The 13,505-nt window shown below is 47.1% G+C and overlaps 1 protein-coding gene across 1 annotated transcript in view; it reads left to right on the top strand.

Moving 5' to 3' along the window:
* PLCL1 (phospholipase C like 1 (inactive)) overlaps positions 1-13,505 on the top strand; it is a 224,073-nt gene that overhangs the window by 171,297 nt on the left and 39,271 nt on the right. The window contains 12 exon segments of the mRNA XM_064158489.1: positions 2,449-2,866; positions 2,869-3,192; positions 3,195-3,251; positions 3,254-3,358; positions 3,361-3,635; positions 3,637-3,750; positions 3,752-3,800; positions 3,803-3,838; positions 3,841-4,107; positions 4,110-4,253; positions 4,256-4,908; positions 7,919-8,122. Of these exon segments, the coding sequence (XP_064014559.1) occupies positions 2,449-2,866; positions 2,869-3,192; positions 3,195-3,251; positions 3,254-3,358; positions 3,361-3,635; positions 3,637-3,750; positions 3,752-3,800; positions 3,803-3,838; positions 3,841-4,107; positions 4,110-4,253; positions 4,256-4,908; positions 7,919-8,122 (2,646 nt within the window).

The following is a 13,505-nucleotide window of genomic DNA, read 5'->3' as shown; positions in this document are numbered from 1 at the left end:
TGATTTTGCTCTCAGCAGATCCTGTGCCTTTAAATCCGGTTTCTGAGGGGCTTGGGTTTTTGGAAATAGCTTGGGTGTTTACCGACGAGGGGAGGTGAATGACAGCAGCCATTCAGCAGAAACATTTATACGAATCATGTACTGGAAAATACATCTGCAAACATTGCAGGCAACGACTGGAGATGTTCTTATGAGCACCGAGACTGATAATCTGTGGCTGGGACAGCTGGACAGGGTCGTGCTTGGGCACAGACCTTGCAAAGCAGCAGGAGAAGAGGTGGTGGATGGAGGGCAGTGCTAGAGTAGGGGTTTAGGTTTAGGATCCTCTGGGAAGTAGGCCTTGGGAAGGGTGAATGACACAACAAATGCATGGGAACTGCAAGGAACTGTTTCATGGGATAGGGGAGAGGAGTCAGGCTGCAAAGGTAGGGCAGTCAGGGGATTTGGTGTCTCAAAGCAGATCCTCAGGGATGCTGGACAAGCTAGTTCCTGGTACACATCTCATAGTTGGGCCTGAGGGCAGTGTAGCAGAGGGCTGTGTGCCTATACCCAGCATCAGTGTTTCCTCACCTTGGGACTCCTGATCAAAATCCAGGCAGCAAAAGTCCCTTCAACAGCAGAGGCAGAGAAAGGGAGAGCATTGCCTGGTGGCAGGGGAAATAGGAGGGATACAACTTTAATGAGAGTTTCACTATTAATTACAGCCTTGAATGATGTATTAAAAATATTTGCTGGTTGCTGTTGGATAGTTTGTGACACTAACAGAGCAGATGGAATCATGAAGAGAAGAAAGAATGATTTGCAATTGTAATTATATGTGAAATGTTTTGAGTTGGTGGTATCTGGGGAAGATTTCAATGTAGTTGCCTGCCACTAAAATTACAGAAAAGCTTGCAGGCAGCCGGGTTTGCATCCAGCAGCAAGTAGGGTGTTGATACTGAGAAGTCAGTCACATGTGTCTGACTAAGTGTCTCTCAAGAAAAGTTACAATATATCCCCTAAAGAAAAAGCTTTGGGTTTCTCTGCTTGATGGGCCAACTTCCCATAAGGACCTGGTACCAAGAGGTACCAGAAGAGCTGCCTTTCAAAACAAATGGGAAAGACCAGACCGTGTGTGAATAGGCTAGGGCTGAGCAGAAGGGTACGTGGGGCTCCCAGGAGAGCAGCCGTGAGTGACGAGCCGTGTGGTTGTGCACGCAGCAGAGATGGACCTTCTCAGCCTAATGAGAACAACCTCTGCCTAAAGGACTCTAAAACACACAAATAAGAAAGCCCAGACACTCCTGGGCCTGTGTCTCAGGGGTCTGAGTCATGGCTGTTGTTTGCTTTTCTTTAGTTTTGCTTGGGGTGTCCAAGGTTGCAGAGAAGAGTAGAATTGAGGCAAGCCACTCCATCAGCCAAGACCAAAGCTATTGCATATGTCCCACGGGCATGCTGACCTGGCCCAGGCTCTCCTCCCAGAACCACCTCAAAGGCTTCTTGCTTTCTCCTCCTTCGTAGGCCAAAGCTCCTTTTTTTCATGCCATTTTGTCTCCAAATCCTCCTTTATTTGTGATATCTCTTATGATATCCTGGAGGTGTTTAAGCAGTGTGTGGACCCTGCCACTTAGGGACATATTTTGGTTGTTGACCCCTTCAGTGCTGGGTCAAGAGTTGGACTGGATGATTTTTAAGGTCTCTTCCAAACAGATGTATTCTGTGATTCTGTGAAATCTGTTGAGATCTGCACCATATCAGGTTGCACAGCCCTTAGCCAGGTTCTTGAGCTTCCCACAAAACCCTCTTCCCCTACATACCTGGTTGCTACAATATGTGTGGACACCTCCGGGTGCTATCCCTTCACTGCTTTAGTGAGTGATGGGAAGGGCAGTGTAATAGCTGCAAACATCACTCATGCAAACTTAGTATCTCTGATGCTGCAGCTCAGTCAAGTTCAGTGTATAGCTTGGCATACCTTATAGCTCAGCAGGGAACTGAATTGTGGGAAGGGATAATACAGAATCACAGAATGCCAAGAGGCTGGAAGTGACCTCAAAAGCTCATCCAATACAGCCCCCCTGTCAGAGGAGGGTCACCTATACCAGATCACACAGGAACACATCTAGGTGAGTTTTGAATATCTCCAGAGAGGGAGACTCCACAACCTCTCTGGGCAGCCTGTTCCAGTGTTCTGTCACCCTCACAGGGAAAAAATTCCTCCTCATATTTACATGAAACTTCCTATGCCTCAACATCTACCCATTGCCCCTTGTCTGTCGTTGGGCATCACTGAGCAGAGCTTGGTTCCATCCTCTTGGCACTCACCCTGCACTGTGTTGTGTTTTGAGATTCAAAAGGACATGGATTATTTTTACTAAAATGTATCTTCTCTGTTCTTGATGGAACAACCAAGCCAAATATTCTCATTCTTTTTTTTTTTTTTTTTTTTTGTATGTAATTATTCTGCAGGATCCTTCAAACCAAAAATGTGGAAGAAAGAAAACAGTCTCCTTCAGCAGCATGCCATCAGAGAAGAAGATAAGCAGTGCCAGCGACTGTATCAGCTTCATGCAAGCCGGCTGTGAATTGAAGAAAGTTCGTCCAAATTCCCGGATTTATAACCGTTTTTTTACTCTGGATCCTGACCTGCAGGCTCTGCGTTGGGAGCCTTCCAAAAAGGACCTTGAGAAAGCAAAGCTTGATATCTCTGCCATAAAAGAAATCAGGCTAGGGAAGAACACAGAAACGTTCAGGAATAACGGACTTGCAGACCAGATTTCTGAGGACTGCGCGCTGTCGGTAATTCATGGCGAGAACTACGAGTCCCTGGACTTGGTCGCCAACTCCGCTGATGTGGCCAACATTTGGGTATCAGGATTAAGGTACTTGGTTCTCGTAGCAAACAGCCTCTGGATCTGATGGAAAGCAGCCATAATACTCCTCGGTTTGCCTGGCTGAAAACTGTATTTGAAGCAGCAGATGTTGATGGTAATGGCATAATGTTAGAAGATACATCTGTGGAGCTCATAAGAAGCTCAACCCACTTAAAAGAATCCAAGATTAGGTTAAAATTCAAGGAAATCCAGAAGAGCAAAGAGAAACTGACAACGCGAGTAACAAAAGAGGAATTCTGTGAGGTGTTCAGTGAACTTTGCACAAGGCCTGAAGTTTATTTCTTACTGGTGCAGATATCTAAAAACAAAGAGTACCTGGATGCAATGACCTCATGCTGTTTTTAGAAGCTGAGCAAGGAGTGACTCACATCACAGAAGGAAATGTGTCTGGAATCATCGCCGGTACGAGCTCTCTCAAGAAGGGCGCTCGAAAGGCTTCCTTGCAATCGATGGATTTACCCAGTACTTGTTGTCCCCAGAATGTGACATTTTGATCCAGAGCACAAAAAAATTGTCCAGGACATGACGCAGCCTTTGTCACACTACTACATCAACGCCTCCCACAATACATATCTGATAGAAGACCAGCTCAGAGGGCCAGCTGATATCAATGGCTATGTCAGGGCTTTGAAGATGAGCTGTCGGAGCATTGAACTAGACGTCTGTGATGGCCCAGATAACGAACCCATTGTCTGTAACCGTAACAACATGACATCGCCGCTCGCCTTCCGGAACGTTATTGAGGTGATAAACAAACTGGCCTTTTTTTGCCTCAGAATACCCCCTGATGTCTCTGCCTGGGGAACCACTGTCGCTACAACAGCAGAAGGTAGTGGTACAACACATGAAAAAGGTCTTTGGAAACAAACTGTACACTAGAGGCACCTTTATCCTCAGAAGTCTACCTCCCGTCGCCTGAGAAACTGAAATGAAGATCATCGTGAAGGGGAAGAAGCTGCCCAGCGACAGGATGTATTGGAAGGAGAAGTCACGATGAAGACGAGAGGCTGAGATATCCCGGAGGCTGTCAGAAGACGTTTCAAGGGAACCCAAGCTGATCTGCTCTCCAGAGAACTGTCTGACTTGGTGTCCCTATGCAAATCTGTCCAATACAAAGACTTTGAGACATCCATGAAGGCTCAGAACTACTGGGAAATGTGCTCCTTCAGTGAGGGCAGAAGCCAGTCGTATTGCAAATGAGTCCCTGAAGACTTTGTCAACTACAACAAAAGGTTCTGTCCAGGGTGTACCCCAGTGCTATGAGGATAGACTCTAGTAACTTAAATCCTCAAGATTTTTGGAACTGTGGGTTGCCAGATAGTGGCAATGAACTACCAGACCCGGGGCCTATGATGGACCTGCACACTGGCTGGTTTCTGCAGATGGGGGCTGTGGCTACGTTCTCAGGCCTTCAGTGATGCGCGAGGAGGTCTCTTACTTCAGTGCAAACACCAAGGGCATTGTTCCCGGGGTCTCTCCCCAAGTCCTACATGTCAAAATAATCAGTGGCCAGAACTTTCCAAAGCCCAAGGGTGCCTGTGCAAAAGGGGACGTTATAGACCCCTATGTCTGCATAGAAATACATGGGATTCCTGCAGACTGCACTGAACAAAGAACTAAAACTGTTCAGCAAAACAGTGATAACCCCATTTTTGATGAAAGCTTTGAGTTCCAGATCAACCTGCCCGAGCTGGCCATGATCCGCTTCGTCGTTCTGGATGATGACTACATTGGGGATGAGTTCATAGGGCAGTACACCATCCCGCTGGAGTGCCTGCAGCCCGGCTACAGGCACATACCGCTGCGCTCTTTCGTTGGTGACATCATGGAGCACGTCACCCTCTTTGTTCACATTGCCATAACCAACCGCAGCGGGGGTGGGAAGGCCCAAAAGCGTAGCCTCTCGGTGAGGATAGGCAAGAAAGCAAGGGAGTACACCATGCTGAGGAACACTGGGCTCAAGACCATTGATGACATATTTAAGCTGGCTGTGCATCCTCTTCGAGAGGCTACTGACATGAGAGAAAACATGCAGGTATGGCACTTTGGTTGGGTGTGTTGGCCTGTCCTGACTATGGAAGGGAAAATCCTGGTGTGGGATGCTGGTAGGGCAAACTTGCTGAAGGTAGTGAAGCTTCAGACCCGAAGCTGTTGTCAGCTTTTAACTGGTGATTAACAGGTGTTATCTAACAAACCCATGTGGGTTTAGTCAGAAATGTTGTATGTCTTCTCCAAACATGCTTTACTGGTTGGTTTTGTCTGATAAAGCAGAACTGTGCAACCTGCACTAGGTTGTGGTCCTGCTCTGGCAGGAGGGTTGGACTTAATGATCTCCAGAGATCCCTTCTAACCCCTAACATCCTGTGATCCTGTGAACTGGGAGTACGTTTGTGTTCTCAGGCCTTAAAAACTTCATTTTCTTTCTGGAAAGCATCATCAAGGTTTCATTTTACTACCTGAGTGAGGATTATGCTTTCATTTTTTTCTGGGTGAGCATAAAAACAGTCGATGTGTCACTAAGGTTGTCACTGGGGTTGTTTAATCTGGAGAAAAGGAGGCTGAGGAGTCTTTCTGCCTTTCTGCAACTCCCTGAAAGGAGGTTGAAGCCAGGTAAGGATTGGTGTCTTCTCGCTAGTAAAAAGTGACAGGACAAGAGAAAATGGCCTCAAGGGAGGCTTAGATTGCATAGTAGAAGAAGCCACTGGAAGGATTCTCTAACAGTGGAATGGGCTCCCTAGGGAGGTGGCTGAATACTTGTCCCTGGAGGTGTTTAAAAGATGCAGAGGTTTGGTGCTGAGGACCATGGTTTAGCACCAGCCTTGGCAAAGTTAGAGAATGATTGGACTCAGTGATCTTATAGGTCTTTTCCAACCAAAACTGTTCTAAGATTCTAAGGTCTTGTACACCCCTGTAAAAGAGCAGCGAGTTTCCCTGAGTGTGTGTTGCCTTTTCTTGCCTAGAAACAAAACTGAACAGTGTTAAGCAGTGAGTTTTCTTGCATAAACAGCTGAAATCATCCACAGCTCTCTCCTTGCTAAAGACACAGAAACAGTTCCTTGTTCTTCCTTGAAAGCAGGCGATGAACATGCAGCAGCACATCACTGACCCTGCTCCTCTGGGCAGTCAAAAGCAAATTACATGTTGGCAGCTGGAAACGTTTGCAAGATGACATAAGTTTTAAATCACTCTCAAGGGAGGAGTCAGAGCATATTTTTAAGAATGGGAAACTCTTCCCAGCCTTTGCTTTCTTGCAGGCCTTGAAAGTGGCTGGTTGGAACTGTTGCCTGCACCTTCTGTCTGTAGGTCAGGCACTATATGGGAACTGTAGGAGGAGAAATACTCCTAATATGACTCAGATAGCGTTAAAGTGCCTTCTGAGCAAAATGTCACTGCAAGGTCTTGTTCTTTCAAGACACAGTCACTGGATTTAAGTGCATGAAAATGCATTTGATGAATGAGCAAAGTCTTTGTTAACTAGCTGGCCATGTTCTTGTGGCTGCTATTTCAGCAAGGTTAGGGGGGAACATTTGCAAGGTATGGATGTTTAGACTGTGCATCTTGATAACTCTGTGGGACTTGAAGAAGATGAATGTTGAGACCTTGTCAGCTATACATCCACTGGCTTGAAAAATAAATGAATCTTAGAATCCTAGAATGGTTTGAGTTGGAAGAGACCTTAAAGATCATCTAGTGTAAGTTGCAGCAAAAGAGGTTCCGCCTCAACACAAGGGGGAACTTCATTACTGTAAGGGTCACAGAGCACCAGAACAGGCTCCCCAGGGAGGTCACGGAGTCTCCTTCTCTTGAGACTTTCAAGGCCTGTCTGGATGTGTTCCTCTGTGATCTGTGTTAGAGAGTATTGTCCTGCTCTGGCAACCCCTAATGTCCTATGATCCTATGTTCTAGTTCCAACCCCCTGTCATGGGCAGGGATGCCTTCCTCTAGACTAGGTTGCTCAAGGCCCTGTCCAACCTGGGCAAGGAGGGGACATCCACAACCTCCGCAGACAACCTTTTCCAGTGTCTCACCACCCTCACTGTAAATAATTTTTTCTTAATCTGAAGTCTAAATCTGCCTTTTTCTAGCTTAAAGCCATTGCTCCTTTTCCTATTACTCCAACCCCTGGCCACAAGTTACTGCCCTTACTCCACGCTCTGGGGAGCAATGGCTGTTCTGACTCCTGTAAAAAGTCCCATCTGGGCTTTCTTGTAGTCCCCCTTCAGATACTGGAAGGCTGCTATAAGGTCTCTCAGGAGCCTGCTTTTCTCCACGCTGGACAGCCTCGACTCTCTCAGCCTGTTCCCATAGGAGAGGTGTTGCAGCCCTCTGATCAACTCCTTTAGGAGCACTCCAGCAGTTCAATGTCCTTCTTGCATTGTGGTCCCCAGAAGTGGATGCAGTACTCCAGGTAGGGTCTAAAAAGAGCTGAGCAGAGGAGGGGAACCCCCTCCTTCATCCTGCTGGTCACACATGTTGTGTTTGGTTTGACCTGCATATCCAGGATTAATTTTCTTATGTATGATCCACGAAGGGGAAAAGATTGTTTAGCTTGTTTGTGTTTCTTCGTGATGTGGTAATGCAAGGCCAAAACAGTGTGGGTTTTTTTCCCCCTGCTTGCCTTTCCCATGGGAAATATGAGGTCTGTCAAACTCATTCTTGCTGGAGGATGACAATGATGGGAGAACAAAGTGATTACAGCAGCAAAAGCAACTGGGAAGAGAAGTAGCTTTTAGTGCTGATGGTTTAGTATGCTGGGGATCAGTTGGGGCTGAGTTTGCAATGCAGTTGGGGATGGATTTGCTTTCCTCTAGGCCTAAAGGAAAGCTGGAGCTGGCAGCAGATGTGGCTGTGGAGAAAGGTGCTGATTGAGAATTCCTCTGTGTCAGCACCCTGGGGTCTGTGGGGCCCAGAGGTGGTGGACAGTGGGGTACCATTGGCCCACATCAGTGGGGAGCAGCAGGCAACACCAAGGAGGTCCTGGCAGGCAGGAAGGGCCAAGTGGCAAGCAGCAGGTGGTATTGAAGTGTTCCTTTTCCTTCTGGCAGAATGCTATGGTGTCTGTGAAGGAGCTGTGTGGACTGCCGCCCATCGCCAGCCTCAAGCAGTGCATCCTGACCCTCTCCTCGCGCCTCCTCAGCGGGGACAACACGCCCTCCGTCACCCTCTGCATGAAGGATGCCTTTCCTTACCTAGAGCCTCTGGGGACCGTGCCCGACGTGCAGAAAAAGGTCCTGGCAGCCTATGACCTGGTAGGTGCTTCCCACTGCTACCTCTGCCACTCCCACCATGGACAACATGGCAGGTGGTGCTCGCTGGTTTCTTTGTGTCCAAACACGTAAACAGTCAGAGTCTTCATAGAATGTCAGGGGCTGGAAGTGACCTCCAAAGATCATCTGGTCCAGCTCCCCCGCCAGAGCAGGATCACCTAGAGCAGATCACACTGGAGCACATTCAGATGTTTCTTGAATATCTCCAGAGAGGGAGACTGCACAACCTCCCTGGGTAGCCTGTTCCAGTGCTCTGTTGCCCTCACAGAGAAAAAATTCTTCCTCAGGTTCACATGGAACCTCCTATGCCTCAACTTCCACCCATCGCCCCTTGTCCTGTCACTGGGCATCACTGAGAAGAGGCTGGCCCCATCCTCCTGGCACTCACCCCTTCCATATTAATAAACATGAATTGGGTCACTCCTTGGTCTCCTTCTCTCCAAGCTAAAAAGCCCCAGCTCCCTCAGTTTCTCAAATGGCTTAGGCCGTGCCAAATAGGCTTAGAGTCCAGGGAGGTTCTCCTCCTAGTCAGATCACATGTGGAGGAGTGGGTTCAGTTCTGGGCTCTTTGGTTCAAGAGAGACAGGGAGCTAGTGGAGAGTGTCCAGTACAAAGATGCTGAAGGATGTGAATCATCTCTGTGGGGAGGAAAGGCTGGGAGACCTGAGGCTGTTTAGCCTGGAGAAGAGCAGAGAAAGGAACTTCCCAGTGCTCATCAATAGCTGAAGGGTGGGGAAGAATAAGATTCTTCCAGATTCTTTTCAGTGATGCTCAGTGACAGGAAAAGGGGCAATGGGGGCAACCTGGAACCCATCTGAACTTGAGGAGAAACTTCTTTGCTGTAAAGGTGCCATTGTCCTGGGCCAAGCTGCCCAGAGAGGTTGTGGAATCTGGGTGACCCTGCTTTAGCAGAGGGGGTTTAGCTAGATGATATCCCAAAGTCACTTCCAACCCCCAACAGTACTGGGATTCTGTGAAGTCGTCCTTTAATCACCAAAATACAACACTGGGCTTTTTGTTCATGTCTCTTTTTTTAAACACAGTGGTGACTGGCACAGGTTGGTGCTCACAGAGGTCTTTGTTTACAAAATTAGCAGCAGCTCAGTCTGTGCTGGTGGCTGCTGGTCATTGTCCTTGGGAAGCAGGAGTATTTGTGCACTGCAGCAGAGAGCAAGGCCCTGAGACAAGGAACTGTAGCTCCCAATCAAGGCTGACCTATTCCCTTTCAGACACCTTTTAGCTGCACTGTTAAGAAGTGCCCATGGCCCTGCCAGCCCGAGTCAGTGTTGCCCTCAGGAACAGCACAGCAAAGTTGGAAGGGAGGTTTTAAAACCACCTTGTTTTTTTTGCATGGGAAGGAGAGGTTGGTGTGGTCCAGGAGTACTTTCACAAAGATAGAGACAAACTGGAGTTGCTCCAGGTGAGTGCTGCTGCTCAGCATTGTACAGCATATGTCACTGCTGTGGGTGACTGAGCAACAGCTGTGGGTGGCTTCCTGTGGCAGAAGATGCTGTCACGTTGTGCCCCTTGGGCTATGAGGCCACACCTCACTTCTCATCTTTAGAAGATGGTCTGCAGCAGCTGATAGCAAGCTGCACAGTTTAGCCCTGGCTTAAATGTGACACTGTAGAAACCAATGTATTCAGAATTGCTTCCTAAAGGGAACAAGTCCTGAAAGTAGTCAAGTTCACCATGAGTCAGCAATGTGCTCTTGTGGCCAAGGCAAATTGTCTCCCGATGTCCATTAAGAAGACAGTGGCCAGCAGTTTGATGAAAGTTCTCCTCCTCTATGCTGCCGCCTTATGGATCACTGGGTCCAGTTCTGGGCTCCCCAGTTTGACAGAGACAAAGAACTACTTGAGAGAATCCAGTGGAGGCTACAAAGATGCTGAGGGGTCTGGAGCAGCTCTGTGAGGAGGAAAGGCTGAGATACCTGGAGCTGTTTAGCCTGGAGAAGAGCAACCTGAGAGAGGGTCATCTGAATGCTGATCATCACTAGCTAAAAAGTGGGGGGCAAGAAGATGAGCCCAGACTTTTTTCAGTGGTGCTTAGTGACAGGACAAGGGACAGTGGGAACAAGAGAGGTAGTGGAGTCTCCTTCTCTGGAGCGATTCCAAACCACCTGGACTTTGTGATGCTAGGTGACCTGTTGTGCGTAACCCTGCTTTGGCAGGGGAGTTAGACTGGTTGATCTCCAGAGGTCCTTTCCAACTCCCTGGGAATTCTGTGAAGAGGGAGACACTGATATTGATTAAAAGAGAAATACTACAACCCTTGCATTCCTTCCAATTGTTTGTGTTACTTGGAGATGATTGAGTTATGCTGATAAATTACTGTCTGTAGCAATACAGTGTTGTCCTGCTCTGGCAGGGAGGTCGGACTTGATGATCTCCTTGGGTCCCTTCCAACCCCTAACATCCTATGATCCTGTGAGTACCAGAACAAGGGTCTGCAGATCCAGTCAATTGGAATGTTTTAAACTGGACTTTTACTGGGTAGATTCATTGGGTGGTGTGATTATCTGCTTGAAGGAGCTGATGCCACATAAATATTTTTTTCTGTCTTTGGAGGCCTGTGTCACCCCTTATCTTTGCAGTTATATACTGTAGAGGACACATGGGACATTTCAAGGCCTCCTTCGTGCTTTGGAAGCAGTTTTTCAGTTTAAATAGGTGAATGACCACTTTTGGATGCAGACAAAAACACTTGTAGAGCTGCTTTAAATTATGTTTGCTCTCACATTTGCCTCTCACGGCAAAAGATGTACCCTGGATGTCAAGAGACAGTAGAAGGAGTTTACAATCAGAGAAGGAGAAGGGAATCCTTCCCTAGATGTTTCAGGGCTGCCTGGAGATGTAGTTCTGGTTAACTTTAAATTACCTTAAACCACTCTGGGTGGGGCAGCCTCTTACTTTGCTAAAACATTTTGCTTCTGAAAAAGCAAAAAAGCCAGAAGTGAGAAATGTTTTTCTTGTGTTTGGTATTTACCTTCTGAGGCAATGCCAGCAGCAGAATGCTGAAATCTATTTAGCCTTTTCTGTGCTTAAATCATGAACTGCCTCTATCAGTCATCCTCTTTGAAAAGACACTGTGGGGAGGAGTCTGTGGTTTTGATAGTGAGAAAGGTCTCTTCCTTCCTTTGGTGTTTGTAATGATTTGATGCAATCCAGAGCATATTTCTTTTTAACAGTAATACTATTTTTTCCCTTTTTTTTTTCCGTCCATAAATGAGACCACAAGGAGAAGTTGGTGGCAAGTGATATGAAATAGTTTTTACTCATTTATTTTTATTTAAAGTATCATTCAATACAAAGTATCCAAGGTTCAGCCCTTGAAGTTGGTAAATATGGCCTCAACGAGCTGGATCCACCAGTGCTTGCTATGTCTGTTTGATTCCCCAGAAGTATCTCTACATTACAAACACTTTTTGGGTGTCAAGGCCTGAGAGCCAATATTGATACATAAAAAGAAAGCTGTTGGCTGTAGAATCATAGAATGCACTGGGTTGGAAGACACCTCTAGAGGCTAGCTAGTCCAATCCTGCAGTCATCAGGGACATCCCCAACTAGATCAGGTTGCTCTTAGCCCCATCAAGCCTGTCCTTGAAGTCTCCAGGGGTGGGATCCCTACCACCTCCCTGAGCAAACTGTTCCAGTGTTCCACCATCCTCAAAGGACTTCTTCCTAATGTCCAACTTAAATCTACCCTTCTCTAGTTTAAGACCATTGCCTCTTGTCTTGTTGTTACAATCCATTGTAAGCAGTCCCTCTCCAGCTTTCCTGCAGGCTCCCTTCAGGTACTGGAAGGCTGCTATTAGGTCTCTCTGGAGCCTTCTCTTCTCCAGGCCGAATAACCCCAACTCTCTCCACCTTTCTTTGCAGAAGAGGTGTTCCAGCTCTCTGATAATTTTTGTGGCCTTTCTCTGGACACTCTCGATCTGGTCCCTTTCCTTCTTGTGTTTGGGCCCTCATAGCTGGACATAGTACTCCAGGTGGGGTCTTACCAGAGCAGAGCAGTGGCAGAATCACTTCCCTTGACCTGCTAGCCACAATTCTTTTGATGTAGCCCAGTATGCCATTGGCTTTCTGGGCTGCAAGTGCCCATTGCTGGCTCATGTTAAGCTTCTTGCCCACCATCACCTCTAGATGTTGGCCTTCCTGCTGTAATAGTGGCCTGTACCTCTTAATTGCTTTTACAGTGAAATGAAAAAAAGGGTTGGCACTAAATTGGGCAGTGGGAAGCTGTTATTATAGGGCTGCCTCATTCTTTGGACTCCTTAGCCCAGGTATTACAGAATCACAGAATGTCAGGGTCTGGAAGGAATCTCATCTAGTCCAACTCCCCTGCCAGTGCAGGATTGCCTGGAACAGATCACACAGGAACGCATCCAGGTGGGTCTTGAATATCTCCAGAGAGGGAAACTCTATAGCCTCTCTGGGCAACCTGTTCCAGTATTTTGTCACATTTACAGAGAAAAAAAAAATCTTCCTCATGTTTCCATGGAACTTCCTGTGCCTCAACTTCCACCTATTGCCCCTTGTCCTGTCATTAGACATCACTGAGCAGAGCCTGGCTTCATCCTCTTGGCACTCACCCTTTACATATTTATAAGCAAGAATGAGGTCACCTCTCAATCTCCTCTTCTCCAAGCTAAAGAGCCCCAGCTCCCTCAGGCTCTCCTCATAAGGAAGATGTTCCATTCCTTTATAATTTCTGTGGCTCTGCACTGGACTCTCTCAAGCAGTTCCCTATCCTTCTTGAACTCAGGAGCCTAGAACTGGACATGATATTCCAGATGTGGCTTCAGCATGGCAGAGCAAAGGAGGAGGAGGAGAACCTCTCTCGACCTACTAACCACAACCCTTCTAATACACCGCAGAATGTCATTGACTTTCTTGGCCACCATAGCACATTGTTGGCTCATGGTCAACCTTCTATCCACTAAGAGCCCCAGATAACATAAATTCCTAGCCAATCTTCCTCACCACCTCTGAAAACATCATGGATTTCACCTTAAAAGTCTGCTTTGAGAATAATCTCTGATAAAAACACCCCAAACATGCCAGAATTCTTTTTTTCCCTTGCAGGAAATTGCCAACTGAATTTAGTTTTGAGTTGGGTTTTGATTTTTTTTCTCATGGAAACACCATGCCTAGGTGTTTAATGGGGCGTGGACAGGACTGACAGTCCAGGCAAATGGAGGTGCAAAGTCTCAGACCTGCCACCACTATCTAGAGAACAATCCACTGTCTGTTCCCTCTTACTCAGCCTCAGCCTTGTGCAGAGGCACAACAGACAAAGGCCACTTTATGCCGTTCGTTTGTTTTTTTCCTGGGCAATCAATTTTACCATTGTGTTGTATTGT

This window comes from Pogoniulus pusillus, chromosome 2 (assembly GCF_015220805.1).
Source record: "Pogoniulus pusillus isolate bPogPus1 chromosome 2, bPogPus1.pri, whole genome shotgun sequence".
NCBI classification, from domain to species: domain Eukaryota; kingdom Metazoa; phylum Chordata; class Aves; order Piciformes; family Lybiidae; genus Pogoniulus; species Pogoniulus pusillus.
Note: the sequence above shows the minus strand (reverse complement) of the source record. Positions and strands in the feature narration are given on the sequence as shown.